Source organism: Python bivittatus, unplaced genomic scaffold (assembly GCF_059951505.1).
Source record: "Python bivittatus isolate LINGU-HERP-01145 unplaced genomic scaffold, Pbiv_v1 ctg000330_np1212, whole genome shotgun sequence".
Classification (NCBI taxonomy): domain Eukaryota; kingdom Metazoa; phylum Chordata; class Lepidosauria; order Squamata; family Pythonidae; genus Python; species Python bivittatus.
This window is the reverse complement of record NW_028277058.1, coordinates 43,273,787-43,295,597: the sequence shown is the minus strand read 5'-3', so window position 1 is coordinate 43,295,597 and position 21,811 is coordinate 43,273,787. Positions and strand designations below refer to the sequence as shown.

The following is a 21,811-nucleotide window of genomic DNA, read 5'->3' as shown; positions in this document are numbered from 1 at the left end:
TTCCTATGGAAAGCCTTTGTTCCTTCTAATAGTTTTGATTGATGTTTACTGTACTTTTAGCAAGTGTACAACATTCTTTTTGAGATACAGGCACAGGAACTGTAACAGGATTCTAAAGGCCCAGCCTTTCCATTGCTCAAGTCTTCTGCGTTCACTATTGAAATGGAACAGGCTCGAACAGGTTGTTCTGCCTGTTGACGTGCCCAGTTTGGCAGAGGGAATTCTTTTTTGTGAGTCTACAATACTCCAGCCAATTGGTGCTCATCTGTGGACCAGTAAGGATCATAACATTTCTCTTCCTTCTCTGTATACTTATTTCTGCTTGTTATGTTGGGAAGCCAAAATGCTCCTTCTGCTGTTGAAATGTTTTGCCCCTTTACCCCATTCCAGACTGCTATCAACTGGAAGGTGGGGTGACCCAGATGCTCCTCCTGGCTACCCAGACTGCCCTGGGCAAGAAAACACTGCAAAATGCAGTCATTGCTAGAGCTACCCTTGGATCCAGCATCTGGTAAATGCCCTAAGTGTGGTTGCACCATTGATACACATAAAAGCATAATTGAATTGGCAGATTGATACTGAATTTTATTCCTAATAAATTCTAACATGAATTAGCCTTTGAGTAGGGTTGACATTTTCATTCAGCTTCCCATCATAGCTGCAATATTCCTTCCCCAGTCAATGGCTCCCAGGTCAACCTCTTTTAGTATATATCAAAGAGTTTTACTGGGTGCTCCAGTTTGTATCACTTGCTTTCACTGTACTTCATTTACTGTTTCAACCAATTTGGATAGCTCATTTTGGCCCTCTTCACTATGCCTTGTTTAGTTTTATGTTAAGTAATTTAGTACAATCAAGAATTTTGGCCACTTCACTATGCAACCCCATTTTCTAGTCATCCAGAAGCAAGATAAAAGGTGTTAGTCCTAGTATAGGTGCTTGGTAGAACTTGGTAAAAATTGTCTGTTTATTCTTACTATCAGCTTCCTGCATTTTTTAAAGGGGTACCAATCCATGAGAGGATCTTTACTTAAGATCTTTGTCAAAGACCAAGTATACGATACTATTCAGATAATTCCCCTCCACTTGCTTGTTGACTTCCATAGCCATTCAAGACCATGTAACCAATGTCAGACTGCAGTTACTATGTAGGTTGCCTTCAAAATGTTGGGAAAAGGTTTTAATTAAGAGACTGTGTGGTCTTAGTTGACTGTATGATTTGCCCAAATGATTCTTACTATCCATATTGCAAAGCCATTAATAACATTAGGGCAAATAGAGGCAATCATGTGCAAACATTTTGGCTGATTACATAATGGAATATGCCAGAAATAAAGCAAGTCAAGGATTTCTTGGTATTTAAGGTTTTGTGAAAAAGTGAAGTGGGGCAGTAATGCCAAGACCTGATACTGGGCTTGCCAAGTGCTTCTTTAAGTAACATTTGCCAACATGACGTTAAACAATACATGGGCAACATGTGCACGCACGCACACACACACACTGTAGTTAAGTATGCCAGTATTAAAAAATTCTGCTTTTTCCCTTTCTTCTCAGTTTGACCTAAAACACTGATAAAATACCAGACGCTGTTGCTGTGACTTGTCTAAAATAAAGGGCAAATGAATTTTGGCTGTTAAACTTCTAATTTTCATTCCCTCACAAAGGGAGCACATGAAGATTTATCTGTCTGAAATGTCGCCTTTGACTGAGGCTCCAGTTCAAATCATTTATGGTAAGTCATTATCTCTGTCGCAGCAGTACTAATTTCACTAAATGAAAACCATAATTCTTTAAGAAAGGATATGTGGCTGCATTCAGTTTTATCTCCTTCAGATGTTGTCTTTTGCTGTGGCCAGCTGGTGAGAATTAGATGAGCCTTCTCCATATTCCGGAAGCTGGTAACTTCCAGATATTTGGCCATGCTGGTTGGAGACTATGAGGGATGCAGTCAAATATTTCTGGATCATGCCAGGTTGAGGGAAGTTGAACCAGGTTGCCAGAAAGTAGTTTTAAGTGATGGGCTGTATGGACACCACGTTGATGGGATATATCTTGAGGGCTTATTCAAGGAACAGTTTCTATGAAATCTGGGGCATACTGAACTTCAGACAATATCATTCTACTGAAATCTCATTGCTTGGTGATTCTGAATGTCAGCATAGATTGGGAAAAAATATGTGAACCTAGGCCTACATTAGCCACTTCAGAGTGTATCATGTACATCTATTCCATTTTTATACACTGGGTTTAATATATTTTAAACAAGATTCCATTTATATAGGAGTTCTGCTGTTCCAAATATTTTACAAATTATTATCCATCTATTTTATATTTAATGGTAAAATACATTTACCATAGTGGTAGGATTAATTATTTATGCTGAATATGTCTAACAATCTTGCACATATCAATGACGAGATTAAATAAAATGAGTTTAGCTCGAACTGCCATGGAAGAACTTTGGGGATATTATTAGATGGTCACATTTATATTTTTAAAAATAATTCTTCCATTTTTTTTCATGAATGGTTGAAGGATATACATTCATCCACACATACAGTATATACATAGCATCCTATTTCTTATTGACTAGTTTTGGATGTACTGTAGTTCTAATCCATGATTGTTAGGCTATGCTAAACCAAAACCATACCAGCTACATTGCTAGCATCTTGTGTAAAGGCTGTTTCTAAGAATAAAAGGAGTTGATCTATTAATGCTTATATTGTGTATATTTATAAGCAACTGGGCATACAGGAATTACACAGCTGAAGCTGTCATACATATTGAATGTGACCAGCATGTTAAGTTACATTACTTTGTGTGGGAGTGAGTTCTCAAACACTCAGTAAAAAACAACATAACAGTAAATCTAACCATTGCAAAAACAAAGGACAAATGAAAACTGGTCCTTCTGCACAAAGGAGGGGGCCAGGTAGTCAGGTATAGAGGGAAGAAACCAGAAAGAGCTGCAGAAGGGTTTGAACATTGTTTCTTATAGAGGGCTTGCCCCTGAAACCCTGTATTCACTAGAATCCTTGGATTATGACTTCCTAGCCTTTCTACAATAATGAATGACATTCTTAGGAGCTTGCCTAATTGGTTACAGCCTTGTCTGCTGGGTGAAGTCTGACACTTTCATGTCCTCAGCCTTCTGGGAGTATTATATCCAGAATCACAGTATGATTGCCACACATAGAAACAAAATGCCATGTGAAAGTTGGAGCAGCCAGAGTTTTGCTTTAATCTTTAACATGCTTTTTGTGCTTGAATCATCTGGAGCAATCTGTGCTGCAGGCATTTTGCTTATGCTGGTAGTTAAGATTATGTGGCTCCAATTGTAGTGATCTGTTTTTGTTTACAGCAGTCTTCTCCAACCTGATGTCTTCCAGGTATGTTGGACTTCACCTCCTATAACCCACTAACAATATGCTTTTGGTCATGGTGGTTTGGGCTTAATGGAGCCAAAGTTCAACACAACTGGAGGGTGTGAGGTTCAGAACACTAAGAGTCACCTTTAGCCTTTGAATGTTATGCTGGAGGCCCTATTCCTAAAATGAGCTGTGGTCAGAACAGGCAGGGGCAGGGCTGTTGTGAGGAATATTCTAGGCACCTGGTAGATGAAGTCCTCTAAGAGTTACATTCTGATGGCAAAATTCCTTGCAAGTTGACAGAGGCACCAGCATGACCTGTTATATTTTGGAAGTGTTTGGCCCTGTAACTCTTGAGAAAGTGGACAGGATTCTTGGGTCTGTTAATCCAGACACTTGGATTATTCCCTGTCTAGTTAGTTAAGGCTTCCTGAGAGGTAACATGAGGTTGGATCTGTGCAGTGGTGAATGCTTCTTGGAGTGAGGAAGTGATTTTGCTTGAAGGACATAGTGGTGTGTCTCCTCCTCAAAAAACGATGGCTGGGCCCAACAGTTCTGCATAATTTTGTCCAATCTTCAACCTTCTGTTTCTGAAGAAAATTATTGAGAGTGTGGTTGACTTGGAATTTCAGAGGAAGGACAGCATTGTTTGCGCTTGTCAGTGAACTCTGGCAGAGCCAAGATGGAGGAGGTCTTGGTTCTTCTTGATCTCTCAGTGGTCTTCAGTACCACTTATCATGCTATCCTTCTGGACTGACTGTGAGAATTAGGAATGGAAGGCATGTCCTTCTTGCTTTGTGACCAGTTCTAGTTAATTTTGAAGGGGGGAGAGGTTGAACCTAAGGACCCTGACTTGTGGTGTACCACAGCCTTGACACTCTTGCCTCTCCTGTTTAATATCTACATACATGAAGCCACTGGGTGAGGTCATCTGATGACATTGGGTTATATGTCATCAGGCTGATGATACCCAGTTATACATCTCAACCCCTGATTGACCAAGGTCTTGCCCCAGGATCTGGAGGGAACAAGCATGCTTACATTCAACCCCAACAAGACCAAGTGACTGTGTGCTCCTGGTTCGTATGATACCATGGATTTTCCACCTTTAGTTCTGAATGAGGTAGCACTTCCCCAGACAGAACTAGTGCACAATTAAGGGGTCCTTGTGGACTCTAATTTCTGCTCCAAGAGCAAGTGACAGTTGTGGCCAGGAGAATCATAACTCATATTCAATTGGTATGCCAATTGTGCCTTTTCCTGGACTGGAAGTCCCTTCTCACAACCACTCATGTCTTAGTCACCTTTTGTGCGGACTGTTGCAATGCACTTTACATGTGGATGCTCTTGAAGACCACTCAGAAGCTGCAGCTGTTTCAGAATGTGGCAGCAAGGGTAGTTAATGGCATGCCTCAGTATACCCATGTAATATCCCAGTTGCATGAGATGTACTGGCTACCAAGAAGATATAATTCAAGGTCCTGGTTGTTACCTATAAAGCTCTTCATGGCATAGGGCCTGGTTATAGAAGGAATTCTCTTTTTCCCATTGCTTTTTCCCATCCGGTATGACCTGTCAGAGCTGGCGTTCTCCAGGTCCCATCTTTAAAGTAGTGCCATCTGATGGGATCCAAGAAATGTCCCTTCTCTGTCTCAATGCTTACCCCCTGGAATAGTATTCCCCATAAGTTTGAATAGACACATCCCTGCTGTCTTTTAAACAGGACTTGAAGACCTGGCTTTTCCCCCAGACCCTGGTTTAGGAAGAATATATTCCTCCATATACATTTCTTTTCAGATATTATGGGTGTGAAATGATATCAGTGACTCTCATTTTTTGAACTTTTTCTCAGTCAGTTTTATCACATGCTGACACATTCAGAATCCTACTGATTCGGTAACCATGAGGGGTCAATTCCAGCATAATGTTATCCTCTATTGTTTGCTCCCAATTTACCAATGAAAGTTGTGAAATGCATCCATTGTTTTTGAAATATGCATACACTGTTTTTGAAATATCATGCATGATAAAGTTTTGTTTAATATAAAGCAGGGTTTTTATTTATATTTGTAGGTAAATCTTCAAATGTTTCTGTAAATATACTGTACCTCCGACAAGACAGTAGCTAAGTTCACATGTGATATTAAGCCATGGTGTTTTCAATAACTATACGTTTCATAAAACCAAGCCATGTAAGTGGGTTCAAAACAATTCATATTATGGCTTAGTGTGATGTGTGAACCAAATCAATGGATGTACCTGTTTCTAAAATACTGAAGTCTACACTTATGTAACTAAAAATTGAATGGAAAAGGATTCTGTATGGCAGAGCAAGAATGAAATCAGAGGAGTTTCGTGGACAGCCTGTAAAGAAATGAACGGAAGAATAGAACCTAATAGTTTCATATTAATACTTTCTATGACCTTGAAGAGACAGACACAGATACTTCTATAAGTGCCAACATATTTGGGGATGACAAAATGTATAGATGAGTTAGTGACAAGAAAAGCAGAAGTCAAATGACATCATGGATGGACACAAACAGCGCCTAGTGCTGAATATCAAAGAAATAAAAATCTATCCAGTTCTTTTATGAAATTTCTTCTTCTAAAGCATGTGTTAGTTAGATCATTCTTTTCACATAGTGCCAAGTCTTGTGGTTTTTCATTTTTAATGCAAGCAATGCCTCAGAAGATTTGCTTTAAGCATACAGTTGACTGTTGTTATTGGAAAAATGCATTCCATTTTGTGGCAGTCAAAAACTTTAGGTAGTTTTTAGATTTACGAATGTTGAGTGAATAAACCAAGTATTCAATAATTTGGCTCTGACTCATTTCCCAGAGGACCATTGTTCTGTTTTTTATTAGCAAATGTGGATTACGTTGAAGATTTTCCATCAGTTTCCTTAGATGGAGGAGGTCCTCACAGATGGGGTCAGTGTCATAATTTTCTTTGAATTAATGATATGAATCAAGTATTTCCTTTATAATTCAAAATACTGTTTTTCTGGAAAATGGATGAAATACATCACCTTTAGAAGGTCCAAAATATATAACTGGATAACACTGTTATTAGAATCAACCAAAATGTCATAAAAGAGTGAGCAGGTTTTCAAGTTTTCCAGAACATCTTGTAAGGCAAGCTGTTACAAAAAACTGTGATGGGGAAAAATGAAGAAAATAAAAAACCAGGGCAGATAAGGTCTGCAGTTCAAAGACAGTCTAAAGATGAAGACTGTAGACTGAACATAGTAGTGATAAGTGTTAATCATTGTCAATTTATGCATTGAGAAACAAAGAAAATGGTTGCAGCCAGCTCTGAAACACAAATGCCTCCAATCTGTCTACTGCTCCTGGCCATCATAATCTTACAACCTTTAAATCTGAGCTGTATGCTAGGTACAATTTCAAGCCAAGTTGCACAGTATTACTTAAAGTTAAAAGTAATGTCTCCCCCAAGCTAAGCTTGACCCCTAGTGAGTATATGGATACATCCATGAAGTTTTCTGGACAATAAGAAGTGGTCATTGCCTTCTGTGATTTTTCAACTAGCCTACAACCATGGGAGTTCCTGGTGATGTTTCATCCAAGTAGTAACCAGATGCGACCTTGCTTGGTTTATTGAAAGATCAGCTAAGGTCTCTAGGTGCTGTCACCAGATGACATTAATAGTATCTAGTACTACTTCATTTCAGTATTCTTTAATTTAGTTAGAAAAATAACTTGGCTGATACTATTGTTAGCCCATGAAGTCAGAAACCTTTCTTTTCTACTTTAAAATCACCCAGAGATCTACTATAAGATTCCAGTCTACTCCTGATATTTATTATTTAAGAAAGTGTAATGTTTTAATCATAAGAATGATGCTAGGAACAGAGAATCAGCTACTGTTTTTCCTGAATTAGGGGCACAAATTTTATGGAAAAGTTCTTCAGTTTGGGTTCAGAGAAGACCTCTGAGGATTTACAAATAAAGAGAACTATGATTCATGAAAGCTTATGAAATATGTTTTTAGCCTTTAAGGTAGCACAGAACTCTATTGTTCTCCAATGAGAAAGGAACTTTTAAAACCCACACATTTTTCTCTAGCTGAGCTCAAAATGTGAGCTGAAGAATTCCTGATCTTCTCATGTGCCAGCCAGTCCTTCCTGCCCACTTGTTTTTTCCCTTTCCAAGTTTGATAAGTGGTAGTAGTGACCCATATGAAAAGGATTTGGAGGGTTGTCCCTTTCTTCACAGTATTTTCACAACCTAGTGCATTGAATGTTGCATAAGAGGCTTAAATGTACATAGCAAATGCAATTCTTCTAAGACCTATTGAAATTGAGGTATAACCAGAAATAAATAAAAGAGAAGAGACAAATTCTACTTCCCTCACTGCTTTCTCTATTATCCCATGATTGTTCCCAACATTTGACAAGTAAAGGAGGGAGAAGATTTATTTGGGGCATATGGGAGATCTATGGGAGGGGGTTAAGAATGTGGAGGATCAGTGGGATGGGAGATAATTTTTTCTGCTTGTTGGAGTGGTTCAGAAAAAAATGATGTGCATCCTTTAATTTTAGGAAGTATATGGGGAAGAGATGACAAGAGTATCTTTTCCCCCCACTTTGTTTCAGGTTTCTTGTTACTCAACTTCTTTTGAATTCTGTTTTCTTCAGAAAAAATAGAAAAATGAATTCTTTGGCTATCTGCTAGTATTGTACAATCTGTGGGTCAAATGTAATGCATAAGTTAGGAATTGACAGCATTATTATTGTGGAGGGAGGTTTTTTTTTTTTTTAAGTGAAATGCCAAAGTCTTGTCTTAAATACCTGCAATTCCTTTTGAACCAAGACACAGGTTTTCACGTGATTTTCCAGCTGTTGGGATCCAAAGGGCCATTACACTTTTCATAGAGATTTATACTGTTTGCCAAGCATCTTATTGTGAACTTGGAAAGCCACACTTTCCCCATGCCATGGAATTTAGGCTACCAAGCAGCTTGCTTTAACAGCAGATGATGGAATGCTGTACAAAGAGAGACAACTTGGAAGCATTTTATGCTATTTGGCAACCAGTTCAAGATTGCTTGACTCAGTGAAATATGACTTGGTCTTTATCACCTAGTTGTTCCTGGCCAGCTCTTTCTTCTGTATTTTTCATCTGTCCCTGCTTTCTGCAGCTTATTGTGTATGTGAATTTTTTTTTTCAAGCGGTGGGCATATGTATTACTTTTCTTTGGTCAAATATTGGTTTATATATAAATCAAGATCTACTATGGCACTGAGGATAATAGGTTGGACTGTGGAATTGGAGACCCTTGGCTGAATTGTTTGGAATACAAAAGCGTAAGAAGTTGCTTTATACTGACAAAGTTCATACATTGTACAATAATAGCTATAATATATTTTATTTGCTTTTGGTTTTGCACAAGGTGAGAATGCAGTAACTGACACACACACACAGCCATAAGCTGACCTGTATTTTTCATGGTATCTGAGGGTCTGCTTACCTGTGGTGGGCTTATACATGAGTATATATGGAAATATGGGTACTTTTAAAAAGTATTACCATATATACTCATGGAAAGCCCATCCACAGATAAGGCAAACCCAATTTTTTGGATGCATTTGGCACCTAAAATTCTCAGCTTATCTGTGAGTATATTTGGTATATTTCAACAAGTCCAGTGCTGGATCTTTTTCAATAGTCCTTATCAGCCATATGATGGCCTCTCTCTAATCCTGAGGATGGACTGACTCAATTGTCAAAATATCCAGTTGGTCAACTGATTAAGAATTTCCTATACAGCTAATTTTTTCCTGAAGATCTTTCATTTAGCCAATAACCGCTAGACCTGGCCTTAAAGAAAATATTAATTTTATAGCTGGTAGCCCCAACATGCCACATCTCCCCAGTGAATACAACTGAGTTCATAGAGCAAATAAATCTGCCCATACCACTAAAGTAGTCAGTGTAGTCACAGACACTTTTAGAAAACAATTTGAAGAAGAAAATCAGAATGTAGAGTGGGGATCTCAAATTCAAATCATTGTGGGGACCACTGATTCATTAGCTCAAGGACCACAACACTGAAACTTTGTCATACATGGGTACAAAAGTCTCTAGTAAGTCAAAACTGAAGAAAATGACAGGAACACAGTAGTTATTTACTTGATTAAAAATACTATTACCACATAGCTCCTTTTTTGCCTTCTCATTTAGCCCTTGTTATGGCTGCAAAGAGATTGTTGTATTGCTACTGAGATTGGTCCATTCATATTGTGAATGGGTCTTGCCAGAGCAGTGTCTGGGAAACAACATAGCCCAGTGTTTCTCAAACTTGGCAACTTTAAGACATATGGATTTCAACTCCCAGAATTCCCCAGCCAGCATGCTGGCTGGAGAATTCTGGGAGTTAAAGTCCACAAGTTGCCAAGTTTGAGAAACACTTATATACCCCCTGGTTCTGTGGAAAAGATGCCAGGAACTCTGTTGGAAGTAGAGGCAGAGATGCCTACACACACACACACACATGGCGCGCACACACACACACACACACACCTGGTCTGGGCTGTTATCCCTCATTAGTTTCATGGAACCTGTCCCAAAACAAGGCCTGCCTTCTGCCTGAGATACTAGGGGAGGGAATGGGAGCAGAGCAAGTTGAAGTTGTTGTTGTAGGGGGAGCAGGCACTAGCCTTAGCCATGATGGTGGTTTAGTGATCCCTATCTGGGTACAGGATCATCCTTTCTTCTGAGCCTGAAACTGTTGGTTCAGTGACTGGCATAACCTTGTATCTCTCCACCAATCGCCTGACACTCAGCTATGGCCCCAGATCCACAGAACCTGGCTGAAACTGGCAAGCTGCTGCTGTTGCTGTTCTTCTAGCAATCTCTGCCCTACAGTGTGTGCAGTGAGTGAGGTATATTCTATTGTTCTTGACTGCCAGCAAGTCAGCTGCTTCTTTTTCCTATCTCCCTTTTCCCATAACTCTGCTCTTTGCTGTTGCCTCCTGGCATTCCTTCACACCTCCCTTGGTGCACCCATTGAAATGATAGGGAGCAATGCCACCTTCTTTGGCAGTACACTTCACCAGCTGAGTTCTGCACGGCCTGCAGGCCTTAGTTTTCCTCTGAGTATTATTACAGGCCACAAAAAGTGACTTGGAGCTCCACTGATTGTCCATGAGGAAAGAGCATTGGGCCCCTGAAGTAGAATAAACTGTTCTGTGGGTCATTATGAATGCGACATTGACTCAACACTTGCAGCAGAACAATGCTTGAACACTAAGTCCTTGAATATCGTAACTGATAAAAAGAATGCATGGAGGCCTTATTTATGCAGAATGCGAAGGCATGAGTCACACTGAGCCTTGTTCTCCCCTTTCCCAGTATAATGGAACCAGGAGGAATTCAAAATCTTTCACTCACATTTTCAGTTAATCCTGGTGTATTCTAATATGCACAAGTTCGCAAACTGTGAATAACCTTAAACTGTGCTTTGTTGAAACAAACTAACTTCCACCACATTGGCAGCCCTTAGTTGACAGCTGCAAGCAGGTGTTAAGAAAAGAGGTTGTGTGCCAGGATGCTTATCTGTGCCTCTTATACTTTGCTGTCTTCAAATATAATAAAGAATGTTGGTCTATAATTAGAGAAAAACATGAGTACTCAAGCTTTATGCAGCTATGTCTGTGGGGTGCATGTAAAAAAATGTTTTATGAGGGTAGCAGTGAGCAGGGTTCTGACACTAGCACTATGATTGTTTCATAAGTGTATTAAGCCTATTGAAAAAAATTGAAGCACCAGCGGAAGCTTTAATATATGAAGTAGATATTAATCATCATCATCATCATAGAATATCATCAGTCAGTGCTCGGGAGGCTGGGGACAACAGGAGCCATTTTTGCTATCAAAGTGTGCAGATATTAGAGTGTTTCAGGACAGTGGAGGTCAACTAGTAAAAAATTCTCAGAACGATGCAACATTTGGGGATAATAAGGTCCAGGAATGGTTGCTGAATTCATCAGTGCTGAATCAGAAAGACTCATGGCAGTTTACAACAATATAATTAAAACATCCACAATAAAAAATAAAACAAATCATTAAAATTATGCAACCAAGGTACAAATACAAAACAACTAATTTGAAACTAAAAATAGGATAAGATGGCATTGCCAAATGTTCTAAAGAAAATTTCAGTCTTAAGCAACTTCCAAAACATTAAGAGATGGGGCAAGCCTGAGTTCCAAGGGAAGGCCAGGACAGTAACTAAGAAACAATATCCTGAACTCTTACTTCACAATTCCAGTTAAATAATTCTTTTAAGCAAAGGGTTGGATATTAAAGTCAAGGTTTCTCACACACAAGCCACTAAGCCTTCCATTATATGACATTCCTTCTTAATTCATGGAGCCACATTCATATGAAACTTCAAGCAGAAATTTCTCCAGCCTTGTTCTCCAAATACCTTAAAGCCAAAGCCATAGCAAGGATTGATCAATGCAGCATTCAACCCTTAGTAGTTGCTTTATATTATCATTTCCTGCCTCCTGCACTCCCTACTTTAATAACAGTTCACATAACCACAAAGATCAGATGTTGGAAGTACTGTAAGAATGAAATAACACCCAGTTTTTAATTTGCTTAAAAGGGAAATTGTGCAGTTCTAAAGCATTTCCAGATGCAGCATCTTGTATCTGAGGAAATTCTTAGGGTGGAAGTGAGGTGAAATCAGTAAATACAACAAGACAAAAAGAAAAAGTAGTAGTTAGAAGGTATAATATTCTTCAAGTCTTTTTTTAAGTGAGGAGTGGGTAGGAAGATGTTGAACCCACACAAAATAATGTACATTATTTGGCCTACAAACTAGAATTTCAGAGAATCCTATTATTATTTATATATACTATTACATGATTAATATAATACATACACATATGCTTTTACACACAGGCATGAGGGAATAGAAAGAACAGGAGTTTGTAGTTGATGAGCATGACTCCAAAATTTGCATTCCCCGGAAGACTGCTGGTAAAACTGATAAGACTTTTCAGTGAGAGAAGGAATAATGGATGATCAAACTTACTGAAATAAAAGCCTCTATCTCCGCAGACAAATTGAAGAGCATCAACCAACTCAGCACCACAAAGTGTCTCTTGGCCAGCAGCAGCAGCAGAAGAGCTGGTTAATGTAAGCAAACACAGGCCAAAGTAGAAGAAATTAATGGATGAAGCAGTAAGCATCTTCACCTGTAAATGAAGTAGAAAAAAAAAAAAAAACCATGTCAGAGTTTCTCAGAAAATCCCAGAATTGGGCTACTTGCACCAAGAACTCTCCCAGCCTGGTCCTTTCCAGATGTGGTAGCTTCGATAAAAGATTGGGGAAAGGCAACTTAAATATTGGTGAAAGAAAAGAAAAGGGGGATGGATTACATTAATAAAAAGGATGAGAGAAGATGCTTATCTAAATAGAATTTACATATGCTGATTTATTAGCACAGAGGCCCATTTAGAAAGAATTATTACATATTGAGGAAAATTCTGCTCAAATAACCATGGGCCTTGTCTGTCCAGTGGCTAATGTCTATGGGCAACTTCATATTTCTATTTCTGATGGTTCTTTATTTTAAACTGATTTGATTGGACAGTCTTTTATACAGGTGAGATTCTTCATTCAAACAGATCCTGGACAATATTTCAAACAGAAAACTTTTGTAAATTAGGATACAGGACTACTCCCAGATTAGAACTCCAGTTTTCTTTTGTTCAGGCTTTCTGACCTTTGAGAATTGTCTGTTGTTTCACTTCATGCCTTTTATCTGAGGTATGCCCCCCAAATTTTGACTGAAGTAAAATCTGAAGCACATTGGGGAAGATACAAGCATTTCAAGCAAAATTTAATTGAAAAAAAATATCATTAGTCCTTTTTATAGCCATTCCTTGGCATTTTTAGATTATCACCAGATTTCTCCTGAAGTTAAATTCAAAGCAGATTAGAAATTTGACTGAAACATTGTCTGATGAATGGCAAAAGTTCAAAGTGTTTTATCAAAATTAATGGAAGTTCTGTAAGTGCAGTACACCTTATAGAAGGATATGGGAAAGCTATAGCCAACATTCTGTTACCATAGCCTGTGGTCCATAAGCTAAATGCATCCCCAGTGTGTGTGTTTTTTGCAGCCTTCAGACCCTACCCAGATTGTGCTACCGACATTCCAAGGTAAAACATTAAAATTCAGCAGTCTGATTTGTCAATGTTTTGTTGCTGGGAATAAAATGCATAATCAATGCACTAAGCCTCTGATAAATAAAAGAGAGATATAAAAGTATAAAGCCAGCATGAATACTGGAAATGTCTAGTATATTGCACAAAGTGCGATGTGTATGACTATCTGCTGGGAAGAAGTCACTGGTATATGCTTGGTGCAATGAGGTCCTGGCTAGGAGGCATCATACGTCCTCTTGAATCCCAAGATTTTTTTAAGAGGGTCAACAGGCATCTGGAGAAGAAATACACCATGGGACAGAGCAGATGAGCCACTCACAGCCCATATCTCTGTCTAATTGGAATTTAGTCTCAGTTTATTAGCTCTCATCCAGTCCATTGTCCTGCTCTGGCATTGGTTCAGGATATCAGTTGCTAGGGTACCTGTACCAGTTGGCACCAAGCAATAGAGCTGAGTATCACCTGCTTATTGGTGACACTTTACTCCATAAAACTATACCTCTAATGGTTTCATATAGCTGTTTAAAGAGCATAGAAAATAAAACAGAGTCCTGAGAAACCTCACTGCATACTTGGTATGAAACAGAATAATAATGCTCTATGACTGCTTTCTGGAATCTCCTTAGAAGGAGCAGGGGCACTAATTCAGTGCTCCATTATCAACTTCAGCTCAGACAGCGATCCAACCTATTAAAAGGTCTGAGAGATCCTGGAGTGGTGAACCAACCATCCGCTCAAATACATTGCCCCAGAAGGGGTTGTTAGCTCTAGTCTTTTTTTTTCTTTTTAACAGTCTGAATGTTGCCTCTTTTAAAAGGCCAGAACAGCTCCTTCGCTTAAGGAAGAATTTACCACCTTCTGAATTCAGCCAGTTTTTTTCCTTATTAAATACAATAAGGCAGTAAGGGCAAGAATCAAGTCTACGTGTGATTGCTTGCCTATGCACGAACATTTTCTCTACATCTGCAGATCTCAGCAACTGAACCCCATTCAACAAATGCTCTGAATACCTGTACTGGAATTGCACCAATAATTTTGTCCAGTAACTTTGAGATAACTGGGCAATTTGTTTTCAGAGAGTCTTGCAAACTGAACACAAAGTGCCTTTGAGGGTGCAATCATCTCTCTTTCTGGACTGCAATGGATCCATCACCAATGAACAAGATTTACTGGATGACTGTAAGAAGAAGTAATGGAAATGGGGAAGACACACTTCACTTTCCTTACCCTAAAGAGTAGGCTCAATGATGAATTTTAATTCAGTTAAATTCAGCAGAAGTTTGCTTCACCTGCATTCTAGCTTTTGTTTCACTTGTTCATCAGCATATTCTAATAGGTGGGAAATTCTTTGTTATAGCAGTTATAGAAATAGGTTTTGAGATTACTTTGGCACTGGAGGCTAAACCATGTCAATGTGGTGCAGAGAAAACACTGGACTGTGTTCTTTATTCTATCTCCCAATAATTGATTTTTATTTCTATTAAGGAAACTTCATTTTAAAAAAATTCAAACTTATTTGAACACTAAAGAGACTACAGCCAATTTAGCAGCTACAGCTGTGATCACTGATCTTTAAAGAAAAGGTATATTTTCCCAAATCTAAATTCATTACATTCTACTCAAGTATTTTCTTTTGTGAAACAATTATTATCCTTAAATTGAGATGAATAATTTGCAGATATAATGCTTATTTCATTTAGTTGTTTTTTGCTTCTTATCTATCCACTTATTTATATTATAGCCAGTTGACTGAAACAAATAATTTGGAACTAGAGTATCAATAAGCAGGTGTTGATTCTGATCACTACTTAACAGCTGCACACTTTTCTTGCAATTGCTCAGAGTTGCTAGGAGTTGGACAGCATATAAATTTAATAAATTATTATTATTTGCACACATTAGGAGTTGGTGGACTAAGTAAAGAAGCTGAAGCTTTCAGGGAGAGGCCTAGATTCAGGCATTCTTTGATGGGAAATTCACAGTATTCCATCACTGGCCAAAACTAAAACATGGATCAAGTCAAGACATCACCTACCTAGTTTGGACCAATACAAATCCCTCTGTTTTGTACTTTGCATTAATAGAGCAAAATATATATACACACCTACTTTATATCCATTTACATTGCAACATTTCTTAATTTAGAGAGCTTTTGTATACAACTTTTCCTAATATTCATAGTTGTCAAGGCAAATTTATCTGAGAAAAATCTATTAACATAAAATGATTTTCAAAATAAAGTTAAAGCAATTAAAAATATTTCCCCTTTAGCATGCAATTGTGAAAAATATGTTACTTTCAGAAAAATCTTTTACTTCTTTGGGCAACTTTTAAATCAGATAAATATGCACCTTAGCAGTGTATGTGGGTGTGGTAGTTGATTTCTATCTTGCAATACACTCCTAAAGAAATCCATGGGTCATTTGTTGACATCCACAACCGTCTCCTATGCATTAAATTCATGTGAATCAGTACTATGAAGGCATCTGCAAGATTTGATAAACTGAGCCCCACCGTATTGAAGAGTTAGACTACCTAATTTCAGTTCAAGCAAAACTCCTGGATCTTTTAACCTTCACACAACTTCTCCAATTATTAATGGGAAAGGGTGGCATAAAAAAAAAAGGTTGGATCTATCTCCCTTTTAAATGCTTTCTTGTGCTGAACTATTAAAAACAGAGGGGTTCCCCACCCAAACATCTATTGATCCTGGCAGCTTATTCTAAGTTTTCAGAGGCCTTAACTCAACAGATATAGTATAGTTCAACTGTGAAGGGCAAGGCCAAATAGATTGGACGTGATCCAGCTACCAAAGCAGTTTTAAACTCCTGTATAAATGATGTTTAAATTAGGATCAGCAGCTGTGTTGTGTTACTGGAGCAGCACAAGGCAGCTGCAGTATGCTAATCTTTTTTGGACATCAGAGACAATTTAATCACTGGGAGGAATGGGCAGAAATTGCAAACACAAGCACCATCAAACTCTGGAAATTACAAAATACCTAGTTGAATTCACTAAGAATTGGGAGTACCTCAACAACTGCAGCTTAGAAATTCTCACACTTGTAACAAAACATTGTAGTGAGGAGTTTTTCAGTTCCATGCTTAACCCAGGCAGCCATGATGCTCTACTCCATTTCTCTGTACCAGCTATATATTGATTCTGAGTATTCCACGACTGCTACATAGTATGCCAAATCTTGATTGGGTTACATTTAGAGTTATGCATGAGTGAGTGTACTTCCTTAAATATTTTTTGTACTTCTGTATACTTGTGATAACTCAGCATCTGTGCTAATAGTACAGTACAGCTGAAGTAATTTATCTCCATCTATTGCTAAATGACAAGGATTCAGCATTATCATCATGATCATCCCTCTTGGTCCCATCCTCCCAGAATTTTGCCACATTCTAGTATAATTGAAAATCACAATGATGTTCAGTAGATAGGAAAAGGCTTGATTGCCAAAGACTTTACTGTTAATGGCTGGAATGATTGCATAGGTTACTTGCCTAAATATGTGTTTGAAAAGCAAGTTTTCCCTCTATGTAGCTTTCTCCAAAAGCATTCCTTTATTTTGAGAGAGAGAGAGAGAGATAGACAGACAGACAGGCAGACAAGATACACATGTTATTTGTTCCTGGGGGAGGGAATCAAAACCACAAACAGAAACCAACTCTTAGCAATGCCTAGCTTGGCCTTCACATTATCTGCAAAGCATTTCTCTACAAAAGCTCATCTGTAATGACTAGCCAACCCTATAACAGAAGATAATAATAGATGGGATCAACACCTTCATTTATCATGATGGAAACATCCAATATAAGAACAGAAAGTTATTTAAAGGAGTGAATGAAGATGAAACAGCTATTTATCATCTTCAATACATGATATTCCAGAAAAGTAGAATGTGAAAGACAGACAGATATGAAGCAGAAAGAAGGGTCATTATGTTTGATTGTGGAAACTAAGAATAGTCCCAGTTTTCATAATATCATTTTCCTCTATTTAATTATACCTCAAAGGTATTTAAGGCAGAGGTAAATCACCTGATTTCACAGTCTTGCTCCCAAGGGTGCAATTCAAAAAGCTCTCCCAACTTAGTCCCAATGAAATGGCATTGCGTACCTACTAAAGAACACTGTGTATTTAACACAGTGTTCTTTGATCCCAGTTGGCTTGGCCTCAAACATAAACTTCATTTAACAATGTTATTTTTTCTGAGACTGCAGCAGACTTTGCACACTGTAAAAAAGAAATATCAGTTCTAGGACAAGAGAATGGGACTCTGTGTTATTCCCATTCCTTTGTGTGAGCCAAGAATGTGACACCACACACTTGCCTAGAAGTTCAATATTTTCTCCTAGGTTGTAAAACCATAATATCTTTACAAATTTGGGAAAGAAGAAATAATGGATTCCTATATTTTTGGTCAAATGGACCAAAATCCTATTCCATAAATCATATAATAGTGTTTTTGAAGATTTATCTGACAGAAAATTATCTGATATAATTTAATAGTTCTTTTCTGTTTAGATGGGAAGGCTGGAGTCATTAAAAAAAATACTTACGATAATTAACAATTTGGCTGCTTGTCTTTTCAATAGATCAGAGTGTCCCCAATTTATTGTGTGTCCAATTTGAATTGAAGGCAGAGGCCTTTAAAAGCAAGTCCTGACAAGTGGGTGGGATTTATCAGAGTGCCTGATTAAATCTGGACTCTGAGTCCAACTCTGTACTATGCAAGATTGGCTAAACAATGTGGTAATGAATGACCAATTATATTTCACAGCTGGGATTTCAACAGATCTCTTGTTCAGGAGAAGATCCAGTATCTCCTGCATCTGGAGCACAGCAGTCCAAGACAGTGGCTCTTAAAGCAGCCAGCAGATGGCTTGCTACTTGGCTTTAACACCTTCCTTTGCCCTCCCCCAACTCCTCCCATTCAGCAAGCTTTAAATCAAGCAGTGTGTACAAAAATGCTTGAGTGAAATTTGGATGCCTGCCGGTTTGTGACTATCTAAAATAATAGTGCTTATAGTTTACTGAAAGTGCTTTTCAGAGACACGGTAGTTGGAATAAGAACACCATAGATAGAAGTATCAACCCATGCTAAGGAAAAACACACGTGAGCTGCCATTTGATCAGACATCATCATCAGGTAAATAAGGCAATATATGGAATCAAAATGACACCAAGGAAGCTTTGAACAAGAAATCAAACATAGGTACATTGACCACCAGGACAATGTGAGTGGTTTTGTTCTATTAGGGACTCATTATACATAGGTAGCCAGATGTTATTCTATGGGGTTCAAATGCTCTATCAGGAACTGAACTCATGGACCTTTGCACTTCAAAAGACTATATGCAATACATTAACTTTAGGAGCTATCCAGGTCCTGGCACTCAGTAGTTGCAGGAAGTGATATATAGAATCTATCAGACTCACCTTCCCTTAAGCTCTCAGAATAGGGAGATACAAATGTTGTATCATGTTATGCCTTTGTGTACAGGGTATTCTTTTTCTACCAATTGGCATTCACAAACTATACTGATGAATTAATTGCTATGGAAGAGCTCATTACAGCTAACATTATCCAGAAGGAGGTTGGGAGAAGTCCCCACAGTAGTAATTTCAAGGATATCCTTAGAACTTCAAGAATAGCATTATAATCTTAATATATCACTTGGAACTAAGGTTGCAATCTTATAAACACTTACCTGGTAATAAGTCCCATTTAACTTGTTGGACTTTCTTCTAAACATGCCTGCATAGGATTCAGCTACAAATCCCTCTAAATTTAATAGGATTTGGTTCTCAGCTAACTTGTTTAGTAGTAGGGAGTCTGCCTTCTTTTATAAATTCAGTTTATGTCACTACACTCTGCTAATTAATTGTGATTTGGAATCTGTATTATGTTGGGAACCTTATAATAAAAGTTCTAATTTATCTTCTTCTTTCCAATCAACTGAACATTGGATGCTGTCCATAGTTCTGCAATTATAACCATGACCCTCCAATGGCTTTTGGTTTCAGTAATATTTGTATGACACCCTGTTTATTCCTACTCTAGATATGTTATAAAATCCTTTCTCTCTATTAAAGTAAAATGGATAAATCCTACTCAGGCAAGGTAGCTGTAAAAAAGTAAAAACAAAACTAAATTGGCACCTACAGCATTGGAGACTGTCAGCTGCACACAACTCTGCCTACAAAATGGAAAAACAAAACTTTATTCTTGAAGGATATAATTTTGCTGAGAATGGAAACTTGAGGCCAGCTGACAAAAACAGAGGTCAGTGGATCTACTGAAGTCAAATCTATCTAAAAAGAGTGTTATGTTTCTAAGAAGCAGTGAATACAGGATACTTTTAAAAATCCTATCAAACTTTGCTTGACAAAAAGCTTCTTTGTCAAAGTAAAATAAAACTGGAGAAAATAGTTTGTTCACTTTTCTTACTGCATAATTGCTTAAACTTAGCATGAATCTGCCTGAGCAGAAAGAGCTGTGCATGGTTTCTCTTCTAGAAAAGGAAAAGCAAACTTTAACAGGAAACCAGTAAAAAAGTCTAAATGTACATTGATGCCAATAAACAGCTGCCATAAAGACTATACACTCTGGGTTACTTCTGGGTATATAAAAATCTCAGAGAACTGAATCAGCTACTTGATGTCTAATGGGTATCACAATGTCAACAGCTGCACCTGCAGTGAAATTCAAAACTGCTTGTATCCAACTCAGCAGTTATTAGCCACAGCAAATGATGTAAGTGGGAATTTTAGATATGACAGAGCAAGAATTTTTGCAGAAAGTTTCTCTAATCCAAGTTGAATTCTTAAGTACCTGCCATAGATTCACCTTTACAGTTTCTAAGCTGTGTTCAGAGCAGTCATTCCTTGCAGTCATTTCTCAACTGTGCTAAAATTGTTCAGCAGTTTAGAAATAAATTCCCAGGGGAGAAATAATGCCACTGAAAGTCCTAGCAATCTTCAAGCCAAAATCTGATTATACATACAACAAAATTATAAATATATATATATATATATTTAAAAAGAAATCAAATAGGAAGAAAGATTTACCTTCAAGAAATCACAAAAGCAGCACTTAAATAATAGTGTTGAAAGACTGTTGATTTTCCCCATTGCTTCTTAAGTGCAAACTCTGGAAATGAATTGGTTAGCAGAGGAATAATGAGGGGGGAATAAAAAGAAAAAGAAATCCAGGAGATGTTCACATATCAATATTGAGGAGTTTTATTCCATTGCGCAGGCTTGATCTGCTCTGATTTGAGAGTGAGATTTAGCAAACAGAAGAAGATTTAGAGAAAATCCTCACATTTATCTACATTACAGACACTGTAGACAGGAAACAGCTGGAGGAGCATTTGCTTTCTCTCGCTCTCTCTCTCGCTCTCTCTCTCGCTCTCTCTCTCTCCTTTCTCTCCCTCTCTCTCTCCCTCTTCTGGCAAAGTTACTGAGTAAGGATTTTTTGGGCACAATGACAAATAACATCATACCTTTGCATTTTGAAACTGGAGCACTGAAGTGTCGTTGGGTTTTTTCCACCCAATCCCCCTCCCTCTTTAAAAGAATGCACGCTTGTGAATGGAAGACAGGAAAATATAGTTTGAGAACTCAGAGAAGCTGAAGCTGCAATAAGAAATGAAACATACAAGTGGTCATGTTTCAGCTGGCTGCCATATATACCCAGAGGTTGACTCAGTTACCTTTGCACTATACTATCCAAAAAGCTGCTGGACATTTCTGCATGGTGGCCGTCGTCAAAACCAGCTCTTCCTAATGCCAGTGCTAAAATCACCATTTGCCATCTGATTCCTATAAGAATGGCTAATCCATACACAGTACATCTCCTCGTGCTTTTTTATGAAACCCTCTGAAATACATAATTGCATCTTGACAAGAGTGACACATTTGTTTTTTCTTCTGTCCCACCTCTTCATGGATGTTTCATGACACTTTGCTTTTTCTTTTAGTTAAAGCAAGCTTGAAGGGTATAGTCCCCTTTTAGCACTGCTGAATGGGCAAGGACAGCAACGAAAGGAGTGATGATGCAAAATGGGCGCAGTCAAGGCAGTCTGATTTTTTCCAGGATGAAGGATGTTTGTTTGTTTTTTACAAGTGTTACACCTGCTTTAACATTTTGTATTTCACTCAAAATGGCAGGAAACTATGTCACTGATTTTGGTAGTTGAGGCTGGAGGAGCTGC

The 21,811-nt window shown here is 38.1% G+C and overlaps 1 protein-coding gene across 2 annotated transcripts in view; it reads right to left on the bottom strand.

Annotated features, from left to right (window-relative positions):
• IGF1 (insulin like growth factor 1) overlaps positions 1-20,988 on the bottom strand; it is a 62,301-nt gene extending 41,313 nt beyond the window's left edge. The window contains exons 1-2 of one of the 2 annotated variants that reach the window (XM_007419939.3): positions 20,664-20,988; positions 12,442-12,604 (exon numbers count right to left, since the gene is read on the bottom strand). In XM_007419939.3, the coding sequence (XP_007420001.1) occupies positions 12,442-12,604; positions 20,664-20,726 (226 nt within the window). In that variant the 5' untranslated portion in view covers positions 20,727-20,988. Of the gene's footprint in view, positions 1-12,441; positions 12,605-18,151; positions 18,226-20,663 lie in introns of those variants that run through there. The other variant, XM_025171255.1, reaches the window with a different exon arrangement.
• Between the last annotated feature and the right edge of the window lie 823 nt (positions 20,989-21,811).